The sequence below is a fragment of the Pavona decussata genome, unplaced genomic scaffold (assembly GCF_977016875.1).
Source record: "Pavona decussata unplaced genomic scaffold, jaPavDecu1.1 SCAFFOLD_93, whole genome shotgun sequence".
NCBI lineage: Eukaryota > Metazoa > Cnidaria > Anthozoa > Scleractinia > Agariciidae > Pavona > Pavona decussata.
The window spans coordinates 2,762,050-2,775,201 of NW_028145510.1; the positions used below are offsets into that span (position 1 = coordinate 2,762,050).

A 13,152-nucleotide genomic window follows, 5' to 3' on the forward strand; every position below is an offset into this window, starting at 1 on the left:
ACCCAAGGATTAAAATGACTGGATGCTGGAAATAGTCCGGCTTCCAAAGAAAATTATTACTCGGGCCGTAAGGCGGACCGAGTTAAGGTTTCGGTAGCATTATCAAATTCTTTTTTCTTTTTGGGGTCGCGATGGGCCGAGAGATAAGACTTCGGGGCCACGCGTTATTGTTCTCGGTCTCGTTTTTTGTACTTGGCTGGTACGAGTTACGTTTTCTGTCGTGTTATCAAATTCTTCAAATTCTCGGTCGCGTTCTTTGTTTTCGGGCCGTGAAGAGTGTTTACAATATGCGAGCCAGACGTGCGAGGCATGAACAAAACAGGCGAAGCATGCGAGGCATGAACAACCCCAACCTAAACTGCTAACCGGGGAGCTATTTAAGCTAGCCTAAGTGCTATTTAGGCTAACTGGAGTGCTCTTCAGGCTAACCGGAGTGTTTTTTGGGCTAACCTGAGTGCCTCAAGGTTAGTTTTGTTTAACCGAAAATTTGGCAACTAAATCAGTCTATGACCTCGCGGGCCAAGATAGATAAAGATGTCTCACGTTTACTTTTGAAAAAAAATCAATGTAGAAACGGTTTCTGTCTTCAAATGAAATGCTTTCCCCTGAATTTCATTTAAAAATATAAACAGCGAAACATTGAATAAAAGGAAAAAAAGGATATAAACGTACGCATGATGCGTGACGTCGTTACTATAGATCGGGGGGGGGGGGGGGTACTCAACAGATGCTTGGGTAGGGAGATGGGGCCCAGGCGTTCAAACCCTGACCCTGTTTAAGACACAATTCTCCAATTTCCCTATCCCGTTTAAGACAGAATTCAAAATTTTCAGGCCCTCTCTAAGACATTTAACCCAAAATCACACCCTGTTTAAGACTAGAATGAAATAAGAATACACTAGTTTCTTTCTGTACTTTAATGCATTGGCAATCACAATCTGTTTAAGCCATTAGGTCATGTAGGGATACCCTGTTTTAAGACAGAAAGTGATGAAATAGATACCCCGTCTAAGACAAAACACCCTGAAAACCATACCCTATCGGGCCGCACGTCCCCGTTAAGGTCACATAAGGGAGTACCCCCCCCCCCCCCCGGGTCTAGATCATACCGAAAATTACGATCCGTCATTGACCCGACGTCACATACATCAGTAGGACCGTACAAATGGCTTTTGTCTCTAAACGAAAGGTGAAAACGTAAGGATTAAAGCCCGGGGATTACAAAAAGCATTCGTATGACAAATGTCGTTTTCCCCTGTATTTCATTCTGACTGCAAGAATATCTGGTGGTTACTTATTGCCTCACTATATCTCTGTATCTATCTATTTGGTAGCCTGCGAGCAAGCTTTCTTGCGGGTGGGGGGCGGGAGGGGGAAAGAGGATCCACCCCCAAGAGAGCTTGCTCGCAGGCTATCTATTTGGCGGAATTGGCGATGCTGGAGGTTATCACTGTTAAAAGATTGTAGGCTTTACGCACCGCACAGTCAAATATGGCCCGAGTATAAGCTGGAAACAGCTTTTTGTTTGCCATTAAATTCATAGCTCAGCCGAGATTATGTCAACCTAATTAATATACTTACTGGCCTGAGAAATTGCCATTTTCATTGTCTTCCCTTGATAGCTACCAAACTTTACTAAACTTCAGCATTATACTTATTAAATAAGTAATCGAGGGTCTGAGAGTCTGAAAATTTGGTTTTTGGTCTGCAATTTAACGCGACGTACATACATACTTAAGCTTTTGTTAGAATCTTGGCATATTCAAACTGAGGGCACTTAAACGAAAGTGCACCTTCATAAAGTGATCTTCGATTAATACGTAAACAAGGTGTTTCTAAATGCTTTCTATTGATCTTGATATAAGAATATGTAAGTCGGAAGTAAAACGCAACATAACACGGAATATAACCTTCGAATGCCGCATATGTTGTCCAATTGAATTTTATTTACACTTGCCATGACCACTTTACAACTGATTTACAATTTGGAAGTATGTTACAACAATTTTAAATTATGAATTTTGCAAGAAAGGCTATCTTGACATTAGCATTCTTCTATGATCTAAACCGAGCTATATACGTTTTGTGACTAATAAATTGCTATGGCTTAAAAAATTTTGGCACATGATTGAAGGCCAATGAACGCATCGGCATAATTCAATACAATCATACGCTTGCTCAGCAAAAACTGAACTCTTAACCAAGACACCCTGATCATTAAACATCTGGGTTTTACAATATCAACAAAAGTTTACTATAGAAATCTAAGTGCATGGCCAAGAAAAGTCGATTGCACCAATTTAATTTTTCATGTGAATTTAGCAGTTATGAAATCGGGACGCCCGACTTGATCTCTCAACTGATGGAATAGAAGGCAAAACTGTCTAATCCTTTGTCTAAAACATTTCGCAAAAGATCTTAGTTAAGAATTATTTATAAACAAGAATATTAGCTATAGTTGACGACAGAGTTACTTTTATCAGTAAAAAGCGCAATTCGCATCTACAGCATGTATCAAAATATAGTCGTTGCTCCACTTATTACTAACTTTGGAATAAGTCTAATTATCTGTTTGTACGCAGCAGACTGATTCGCTGACAAATTCCTCATTCCAATACGCGCAAGGGTATTAATTACCATTGCAGAAACACTACAGTCAACTGAATGATATTCAAATTACTTAATGCTGTTAATGTTGAATAAACGGCTTTGCAATCTCTCATATTTGTTCTTGTAGGCGTCTCTATCTTTCACTGTTTTGTTCAAGCTTTCCTTGATCTCGCCTAGCTGTACTTTCAAGCGCTGGTTGTACGTTTGAAGGCTTTCCTTTAACGCTGTGCGCCTTTGTCGGCAACTCGTTGCATAGCGGCGGTTCTTAAGGCTTCTCCTGCGTTTTCGCAACTTCTGAGCCGCAGCTCTCGGTAAGTTTCTCAAACGCTTGTTCAGATCCTGTATTGGCAGATTGACCAAGTCGTCGTCGTTTATTTGTTTGCTGGGATCTTCCACATTTCGAGGGCTTTGACTTCCATTGGACGAGGCATCAAGGTCGATACTTAGGTGCGGCGATGACGGAAAGCTTTCCATCTCCCATTTCTCACTGACCAGCTCTTCCAAAGGAAGGCTTTGAATGCAGCTTGAACTGCAATCGTCATCAGCAAAATACGTGTCCAGAAGTTCGTCCATGGGTGAAATGTCATCGAACAGGACTGGACGAGCCATGTTTCAGCTCAAATAAGATTCTAACTTGAGTTTATTTTCGAGAAAATTTAGCCAAGCACATGGCAAGTCAGCTAGTCGAAAAAACCACTTGATGAAGCGAACATTCAAGAAAGTCTATGCTGGAGGTCTACTATATTGTCCAATCAGAGTGCTAAATTTTGATGGATTTGACTTTTGCTCCGCCCAATTTGTGCTTACGAAACGGGGAATCCCCTAATCTGTTTCAGCTCGCCATGTCATAGTGAAACATTTTGTATCTATGGCCTTCGTGGTCCAAAAAAACCTTTACTTTATAAGAAAAAGATAAAAAGTTTTGAGCTGGAAAACAGTACCTTCAGATTTCTGATTCCAGTTACTTCCGGTTTCGAATAACAGCTTGTGCCGGACGAATCGGTAGCGAACTTGAAAAGTCAATCTGGGCTAACGACAATCGTTTTTGTTTACAGCAATACGAAATCACACGTCACAGCCGTGAGGTTGAATAAAATAATATTGTTTTAAAATTACTCTGTCTTAAACCATATCCATCTAGAAATGAAGAGAATTAGAGATTCACGGCTTGTCCCTTGTTATCTCCTGCTTCTTGTCTTTCAAAGTTTTGCGAGTTGGCGTCAGCGACCGTTCTTTTTAATCGCGAGTATTTCTGTTTATACTCATCCCTCTCTTTTCTGACTTTTCTCAACCTTTCCTTCGCTTGACATATTTCAAATTCGAGTGCACTGTTTTCAGCGGCAATGCTGTTTTTCCTTTCGCAGCCTTTCTGTCGAAATTTTAGAGAATATTTACGATTCTTCAGGATGCGCCTCCTCTTTCTCACTTTCGTTATCAAACTGTCGGGAAGCCGGCGTAGATGTTTATTCAAGTCCTGAATTCGCATCTTTTCGAGTTTCTCGTCGCTTAACGAGGCGATAAACGCGGTTGCGCGGCGTTGTTGATGCGACTGCTCGTCATCGCTAGCGGTGCTTGCCTCTCCAATCGTCGCCATGTTTTCAGGTACTAAACCAAATTTCTCGAACGGATCGGCCACATCTTCAAACAGCCCCTCGGTAGTCAACATATCGTCACTTCCATCGTCGTGAAAAGCAAGACAGTCTTCGTCGGATGACGAATCGAACCGAAAGAGGGAATCAACATCGTCCTTACTCGAAACCATTTTCAGTTCTTTTGAGTTGATTCTTTCGATCTGGGCATCAAAGCTTTGTTTTCAAAAATTCGAAGGGAAAGACCCTTTCATTGTGAAAGAGGATTTGGGGAAAGCCCCATTCAGTATCAAAGTAAACCTACTCCTTCCGGGGGTAGAAGATGGTACTCACGATTGTTTAGTCGAGGAATTTAAAGAAATTAGGATATCTGAAACAGAGATCTAGCTGGCTATCTTCACTTTTCTTTGCTTCTAAAGTCCTGACGTGCCCGATGGTCTTCATCACGGAATGATACTCTATCCACACAATCGTTTCAAAATATGAGAAGGGAAATTCCCCTATTTAATTTCTATTTTTCTAGTGGGTTTAGAAATATTGTTTCTCAGACATTAAAGTGAGCGATTACCGATATTTAAATATGCTCTTTGGGATGAATATCACGCAAAAACCTCAGTGCGTTTCGGCTTCACCAGCCGCGGGACGCGGGACATTGTTGAGGTAATGTTCGGGACTATTCCGGATTTTGCTCTTCACCAGCTGAGAGATTTTGTTCCTTAGTATACCGATCAGTCATTTGCTTACAATTGTGCATTTTGCGATGTAGATTTGTGTTTTCTTCAAATCAGTTTGTGTTCAGTAGAATATTTGTTTTCAAACACATTGAGCCACTTCTGTTTTTTTTTTTATGGTGGTAACGACGGAGAATACGTAGAAGTGATCATGATTACGTTGGCCGCTAATTACGCATAGACGCGCTTTTCCTTTCTCTATAATATTCACTAGCTAGAAGGACGCTAAAAGACTTTTTTTTTTCTTTACCCGAGTTGCCAGATGTTCACGTCGGGCAGTGTAATAAGCAATCACCCATGAGGTCAAAATGGCGGACGCATACCTTTGATCGCGAACTGTACAAAATGTTAATAAAGCTTTTGCTCAAATAATTGTTATTTTCAAAGACAGCTTCTCGTAAACCCGTAAGTCGGTTTTCCGCTTATAACATTCGTGTTACAACATTTCGCTGGCCAGTTTTCGTTGCTTCGATTCGCGTTTTATTGCTCAACGTTCAACCCATATTTTTGAAGGCCATGTTCAAAGCAAGTCAGTCTTGCTTGACATTTTTCCATTTTTTTTATTACATTGCGGTAGTAAACAAAAGTTTGCTTAGATTTGTAAGCCCATAGTTCTAAGCCACATTCAATGGATAGCAACACTTGCCTAACTGAATTTCGTCGCAGGTTTTTAACATTTTCGCCATTTGGAATTTGCGAACTTAGTCAAGAAAAAAGGAGCGATTCCAGCATTATTGCATCATTTGTTTGTTTGGACTTGCGTGCGTTGCCACGTATAGATTAATGCAAATTCCAAGAAAACACAGAGAATGTCCTTTGCGTCTTAAATTTAGTCTTGTGCACCTATTGATAATGAGCTAAAATCGGGTGATATGGTGCGGGTGCCGGCGGGGGGGGGGGGGGGGGGGGGAGGCACTTATTCCAAACCAAGATTTTCTTTTTAAATGCCCTGGCACTGCATGCCATTTGTGGATCATCAAAAGAAGCACTGAATGGTATTGAAAATTAATTGGAAAGTTCACTTAAGTGGTCAAAAGTCCCCACTATGGGGAGATAACTAATCTCAAATCCCCACACTATACCCGGTCCCTATACCTTCATACCCCTATACCCCCCCCCCCCCCCAACCCTAGTGAAAATCGCGATTTGAAATTGACAGGGTGGGATGATTATAATAATTTCAAGATTTACAAGTGCGTCATAGTTTGAATTGTTGACCTCTCAAGGTTAAGGGATTTTTCCCTCGACACTGAAGCACGACCTCCTTCGAACGATAAACCTTTAACAATTTACTGAACTACGAAAATTCAAGTCAGAAGATGGAGAGATATAGACCATGTGATATAAAGTCGTGAAAGCCATTAAAAGAAAAAAAAAACTATTTAAATGTAGAATTAACAAAAACAGTAAATTGATAAAGGTAATCATTATTCCAGTAGCGGAGTTTCGAAAGTGAAATTTGCATCTGAAATTACATTCTTCTTTTGTCCGTTTCCGAAGGGGTTTTTCCCTTCGGATTTATCAAAGCGTGACATTTTGGTGTGTTCAGCTATCAGCTGCGTTTCAGTTCAATTTCATTGGGCTATATCATCTCAGAAAGTCATATCTTTCCTCCATGTTTCGAAATATGGCCAGTTTTAGTTGGTTTAACAGTTCCAGTATCTCATCGGACAGATAACAGGTTCGCATATTTTGCATTCTTAATTATTTGTGTTAGCCCTTGAGTTTAAAAGGGACTTTCCCTTAAGTTTTTATCGGCGCCTTTTGCACGCTCTAGTAAAACTTTCGCTGCGGATTGTAATAGAACCCCAAGGGAATATATTTGACACATTTCAATTTGCTACACGAAAAACGCTCCGTTCGCTTTAACTTTTCTGACTGCTTTTAAAAAAATGTACAATCCAACCAATATTGCACATGACGTAATGTAATCTCAGTTATGAAACCATAATGAAACACGCAGAAATATATTTTTTAAAGTTTTGCTTTCCGAGCAAGAGATTTCATACAGTAAATCAAAAAGCGGGCATAATTTCTAGATTTCAAGATGCTGAAAAGGATTTATCTTGGTTATAAGATGAGTACGTGTTGGCGTTGCGTCCTGCTTGTCTATGTTTGTTAAACCCGACGGTTTAGGGGATTCCCCGTTTCGGTTTGACAAATGTGTCAAAATGGTTGAATCTGATTGGACGAGAGCGAGTTACCATGATGATTTCAATAATATCGACCGACTTCGCACGTTCAGGTGATTCATTTTCAGCTGTACTGCCAGTAGTTAACATGAATTTCTATGACGATATTTCTCCGATGGACGAGCTTTTGGACAAACATTTTCCTGAAGATGGAGGCACTACAGATTGGTTTCAAAATGGCCATTCTGAAGGAGAACTCACCAGCGATGATGAATACCTAGACCTTGAAAATATTCTGTCACAGACTCGACTGAACCCTATCGACTTCGACGCTTCGTCCACCATAAGCAGCGAGCCACAAAGCCCACAAGTTTTACAAGTTTCCACCGGACACTTTCCTGATAATGAGTTAGTCAACTTGCCAATACGGGAACTGAACAAACGCCTGCGGAATCTACCGAAAGAAGAGGCACAGAAGGTACGAAAACGACGAAGAAGTCTGAAAAATCGTGGCTACGCAACGAGTTGTCGGCAAAGGCGTGTTGCGTTGAAAGATTGCCTCGAGAGCCAGAACGAACGACTGAAAGTAGAGCTTCGCCAGATGAAAGAAAGGCTCAACATTGCTGTGAAAGAAAGAGACACATACAAAGTAAAATATGAGCAATTACGCCAGGTTATCATGGCATTCAAGCGTTCCAAGTCGTCGTGATCATCGCTAGCTGAGGCAAGTGACGCGTGCATGAAACACTGCGATGACTTCGGACGCGGTGGAGAATTTGTTGAGTTTGCAGATATAGACTTGTGGTATATCTCAGCTTAGAACGTACGCAACCAAACTCTGTTCTTTCTGAGTACAATCAGCAAGACATACGTTGTTTTTTTCGTGACATTTTCCTGTTGATGCTACATGCATGTGACTTTGTTTTTTTCGTGACAATAGGAAAATCAGTCTCCTCGCTTTATCGATCCAAAGGTACCTTAATTAAATTATTTAACTGTGTACTTCATTTTTGCTGTGCATTTGAAGTTGTCTTTGAGCTTTCGGCAATCGGCCAGTTAGAATTTGAACTGTCGTACTTCAAGTAGAATTGTAATTTTCAGACTCGTTTACAGCTCGACAGAACATTTAAACACAAATACGGTAGTTTAAAATATTTTCGAAGTGTTGTTATACCTATGGATATCATATTGGGCAAATAATTTTGCCGTTCTAAACTCTATAATTCATATTGCCGCTCCGTAAATTATTCTAAGTTCTTTCAATTCTGCTTTGCAGCTGAGAAGATTTATTTAAAATAATAATTTAATGTATATTGAAAGTACTGGTAATCTTACGGCGAAATTGTACATAATATATGGACCAAAGAAATATTGATATTGAAATTGTAGTTTTGAGACCGAATAGAAATGTTTTGATATTAAAACCATCAGGTATTATTGTTTGGAAACGAGTGTGTGTTGTTTTGTGCTCTTATGTTGGCGGTAGAGAAATTAGGTGTAAAACTGCACGCGGTATAAATTAAGTTACAAACTTTACTGTTAAGGTGTATTTAACGTTCAAAATGATTCACATTGTACATATAGTTATTACACAGAATGTAGACTGCTGTTTTATAATGGATTTCTAGATATAAAGCTGACACAGTTACCTTGGGGGCTAGTGATTCAGGTAAAAATATATCAACACTGGTTTAAATTGTCGTTGCATCTGGCCGGTGTCACCGCTAAGACAATCACCTTTAACAAACAATTGTGGAGAAGTCAATTATTTAATGCAGGATTACTTTAAGGGGGCATAATCTAGATCATTAAATTGATTTCAGCTCAAGATACTTTCATTTTTAAATGACCCTTTCTCGGCTTTCCCAAACGTCGAATCGGTGGCGGGACGAAATTCCAAAAGCTCGATGTTACACGCTAGCCGTCCACAAGAAAGCTTCTATGCGGTTACTTTTTGTTGTGTCGTACGATTTGGTTTGTCGATGAAAAATTATATTTTAAATACATGTAGGTCAGTGCATGCAGTGACTGTTCAAGTCGGTAAACAGTGTACTGAGTATTGAGTCTGTAGATTACATATCCTATAATGCGATTGTTCGACGTAGAAATAAAATTTTCTGAGCAGTACCGTTTCATTTCCTAGCGCGATTCGTTTCTCAGGTCGAGCAGCGAAGAAGAAGGAGACATCAGGAAACCACGGAGCAAAGACAAAAGACAACATCACTTCGAATCATTTGTACACCCAGCCCTATAGCTAGCTTTGCGAGGTTTTGCGAGTCACGTATTTCTAGCATCGTAAAATACGATTGTTCGACATGCAAATAAAAGTTACTGAGCAGTACTTTCATTTTCTACCGCGATTTGTTTCTCAGGTTGTCGAGGCAGGAAACTTAAATTGAGATTATCTTTAGTTTGAGCTTGAGTAAAATGATGAAGTTTATCAATACAGTTAATACTGGGCGCGGCGCGGCGCCACCCCGATGCATACACACACGAGGTTTTCACGGAACTCGCTCCAATTTCGTGGAAGTCACGCATTGCGACCTAAGTACCACTTATAAACTTACTTCAAAAACCCAACGTTCAAAAAACGAAATTTAATGACTAAAAGCAGGTTGTTTAGTGTCGTTGCAATCAAGTGCATTCAAATCAGTTTTTATCACGGAATTATTCGGGCAAGTTTGAGCTCATTTTGTTTATCGATCTCGACGTCACGCAAGTGTGAAAACATTACAAAGTATTTTGCATAAATCAACTCCGGTGCAAAAATAGACCTAAGGCCTCGGTGAGCCAGAGTCAGGGAGAGTCCTGGACTTTAAGCTTATCTTTTAGAGTCAAGATGTAGAAATGTACACTGTTTTTAATTTCGTGTAGCTTAGGAAGTAGAATCTATAAAAATTCGATGCCCTCGAGCGGCAGACATGCGTGATTGAATATTCTATTTATTCATGAGGTGGTCATGCAGATCCTTGGCCGCTTCAAAGCAAAATTTGCTCAGGCGCTCTTTAAATGTCAGTGATTATAAAAGAAGCACCTGATTTTTCTGACGATGGCCAACAGAATCACGTGTTTATCAGGAATTTTCCGGTGGTCATTAGTGCCAACTGTTCTGTCGAAAATTTATGGAATGTTTGTTGACGTAAAACGACATCTGTCTTCCTGAAACAATGTAAAACTGATAACGAAGAAGACAGGACAGAGAAACGTGAATGTAAATGTAGATATTATTAAAAAAGATTCTGAAGCTCATATTTATAAACTGGCACCGTCAGATGAAGAAGGAGGTGGAACTGAGAAGGGAAAAGAAGGGTTGGGGGGGAGGGGTGGAGTGAGCAAGAAAAACCTAGGGGGAGTGGGCCCCTTGTAGCCGAAGGGGCTCCTAATCTCCGTTCAGCCGGAAGTAATGATCTGATTTTTTTCTTCAAAACCATTTTTGCGGGTCACCAGTCGTCAGATCACGTTAACAGCGACTTCGGTGAATGCAAAGCGAGGAATAAGTTCAAGGTCCAAAATGGTCAGAATTATTGTTCTGATGAACTTTTTGATGTCAGAAGAAGAAAAAACTCAAAGCGAAATTGGTATTCAAAACTATGAGATCGTACAGGTTTGCTGGTCACGTGATCGTGTCACAATCAGGTGATTATGGGCTGTTACGTTTATTCTACGGAATTTATTCGATATTTCAAAATAAAAGTTGATTTCTAGTTTGCTTGAAATAATGGAAGAAATCATTTTACAAGAATGACGATGCGATGAGAAAATGGCACTCCCATTTCGTTTGCAGTTTCAGTCAGTGAGTTTCAGTGAAAAGAAAAAATGCTTACCAACGCTGACGGCTCCAATGGTTTTTTCCCTTTTCAAAAGGGAAAATTACCGTACGTTTCTGTTGTTGTTGTTGTTTTTTTTTCGAACCGCCAGTCAGTCTTATGAGTACTAGTTAAAGCACAGGGAAAATGAAAATGAAAAAAAGCTATTGGAATGCATTTCTTTTTGAACAGTGCTAAGTCCGGCAAGCACCGAAGCAGCAATTTTCGGTCTGCGTAGCCGTAAACCACTCACTGGGAGACTGTAGGGAATTAATACATTGGGGGAGGGGGGGTAGGGGGGTACCCTGAAACCTGGTATTAATCGCCCATTCCCTCCCCTACAAAAAAGAAAATGCCCCTCTTTCCCTCCCCATTAACCCCTCCCCCCCCCCCCCCCGCCGTTTCCGTGCCCTATCAGGCGAATGTTTTCTCAAAATTTCGGAATTAGACCGTGGCAAACCAACCAATCATCCAATATGACCAATATATTAATGAAGGAACTAAGTACGTGGTCAGACAGCATATTGCTTCTCAAAAATTCTACACTGTTCTTTGTTTGTCGTTTCTAGTAGCCGGCTCTTAATTCTCGGAATTAATCCAGTTTCTAGGAACCTAGGAGGGAATTCCCCAGTCTATATAAAATCGATGTTGAATTATTTGGGACACATGATTGGTTTGGCGCTAAAACAAGAAAAATAAATGCTTTCGAATGATGAAATGTATTTAATCGTTGCAGAGTCATCCTTACTTGCAGATCCACTGGTACGTTAACGCAGCTGATAACATGGAAGATAATTGCCCCGAGATATGTGATTTGTTTTTCACCAACGAGGCGCAAAACATTCTTCTTGGTTCTCCATGGAAGGAAGAATCTGTTCCATCTGAGAACGACAACGACGAGCGCGACATCCAAGATCTGTTCGATGGCATAAACCCGGAAGAAGAGAACAACGATGACGACACATCCTCGGAGTCTGAGGACGAGAGCCTTAATCCGCAACAAGCCAAAAAAATCAGCGACGAAGAAATAAAAAACCTTCGGCTGAAAGAGTTGAACAAGCGTCTGCGAAATATTCCATGGGAGGAGGCGGCGAAAATTCGAAAGCGACGACGGAATTTAAAAAATCGCGGCTATGCCTTAAACTGCCGCCTCAGGAAACAGCGGGAGCACGAGGATCTCATGAATGAGAACACCCTGTTAAAGAAACAACTGGAAGATGGAAAGTGGAAGTTATTGAAAGTTTGGAACGAGAAAGAGTCGTATAAGAAGAAGTATGTCCAGACGCAGCGAGCTTTTGCCGCCTACAAGCAAGAGCTGGAAGGTTCACTGCTAATACCATGTCGCTAAACTTTGCTTCGAAATCCATCATGGCGGTAAGCAGCGCTGGATAAGCTGTTCGGTTAATTTCAATTTAAAGTTGACTTTTTAACAGCCACAACTATCTGTAAAATAAAAGAAGCTTTATATGTAATGACTGCAAAATAACTCAGCCACGATTATTTAGAATGAACGTTGGCTGAAGTAGACAGAAACTCAGAAGCTATTGTCTAGCCGACTGAATTGTGAGTCTGCCTGCCTAGAAATATTGTAGTTATTATTGTATATAATATCGGCGATTTTTAATATCTCAGTTAAACCAGAATTCATGTGAATATTTAAGAAACAACTGAGGCAAAATAAACGAGATTTAATCCGTGAAGAGTGACTACCACGAGTGTCTTAACTCAGTTGAGGCGACAAACAGTTCCATACCATATGATTGGCAGAAGATGGCTGTTATCGCGAAATATCTCGAGAGCGTCGGACCAATACCACTGTAACGTTGTGTTTCTGGTGCAACTGAAGTCAGTATTGAGAATTAAACCTAACGATATTCAGTCCTAAGCGAGTTTCTTCTTTAGCTGTTATATACTGAAAGCCTAGGTGTCAGGAGAACAACTAATTTACAGCTGTACAGTTGTACAGCTGATTCAGCTCTCCAGATGTCCCACACATTACTAACGTTTTGAAAAAGTTTGGGAAAGTGTACTATTGGAAGTGCATGTTCCGATCTCCTCTCAAAGTATGATTTTTTCCGTCAGTTTCAAACTGTACGAGAGAACAAAAGGCTAGCTCTTAGCTGATTGTATAAGTCTCTTCATAATTAAATCTTACAACATCAGCAAAGAATCTTGCTGGATCGGCACCATTGGACAAACGCCATTCGGGTATAAAAAAAATTGTGCACAAAGCTTACATTTAAAAATTTCACTCTTCGTCGATATTTTGTGGTAAAGAAAAAAA

At 40.3% G+C, this 13,152-nt stretch overlaps 4 protein-coding genes across 4 annotated transcripts; 2 read left to right on the plus strand and 2 right to left on the minus strand.

Moving 5' to 3' along the window:
• Positions 1–1,926: 1,926 nt before the first annotated feature.
• LOC146473614 (transcription factor MafB-like) lies at positions 1,927–4,372 on the minus strand. Its single transcript, XM_085118411.1, has one exon. It carries the CDS (start codon positions 4,370–4,372, stop codon positions 3,764–3,766), a length of 609 nt encoding a protein of 202 aa, XP_084974537.1. The 3' UTR covers positions 1,927–3,763.
• LOC146473615 (transcription factor MafAa-like) lies at positions 1,927–4,419 on the minus strand. The gene has a single exon (XM_085118413.1). The coding sequence runs from the start codon at positions 3,217–3,219 to the stop codon at positions 2,677–2,679; it is 543 nt and encodes a 180-aa protein (XP_084974539.1). The 5' UTR covers positions 3,220–4,419; the 3' UTR covers positions 1,927–2,676.
• A 2,175-nt stretch (positions 4,420–6,594) lies between these two features.
• On the plus strand, positions 6,595–8,510 carry LOC146473616 (uncharacterized). The gene is made up of 2 exons (XM_085118324.1): positions 6,595–6,611; positions 7,191–8,510. The coding sequence occupies exon 2, from the start codon at positions 7,211–7,213 to the stop codon at positions 7,769–7,771; it is 561 nt and encodes a 186-aa protein (XP_084974450.1). The 5' UTR covers positions 6,595–6,611; positions 7,191–7,210; the 3' UTR covers positions 7,772–8,510.
• A 2,952-nt stretch (positions 8,511–11,462) lies between these two features.
• Positions 11,463–12,568, plus strand: LOC146473617 (transcription factor MafAa-like). The gene has a single exon (XM_085118414.1). It carries the CDS (start codon positions 11,653–11,655, stop codon positions 12,214–12,216), a length of 564 nt encoding a protein of 187 aa, XP_084974540.1. The 5' UTR covers positions 11,463–11,652; the 3' UTR covers positions 12,217–12,568.
• Positions 12,569–13,152: the final 584 nt, after the last annotated feature.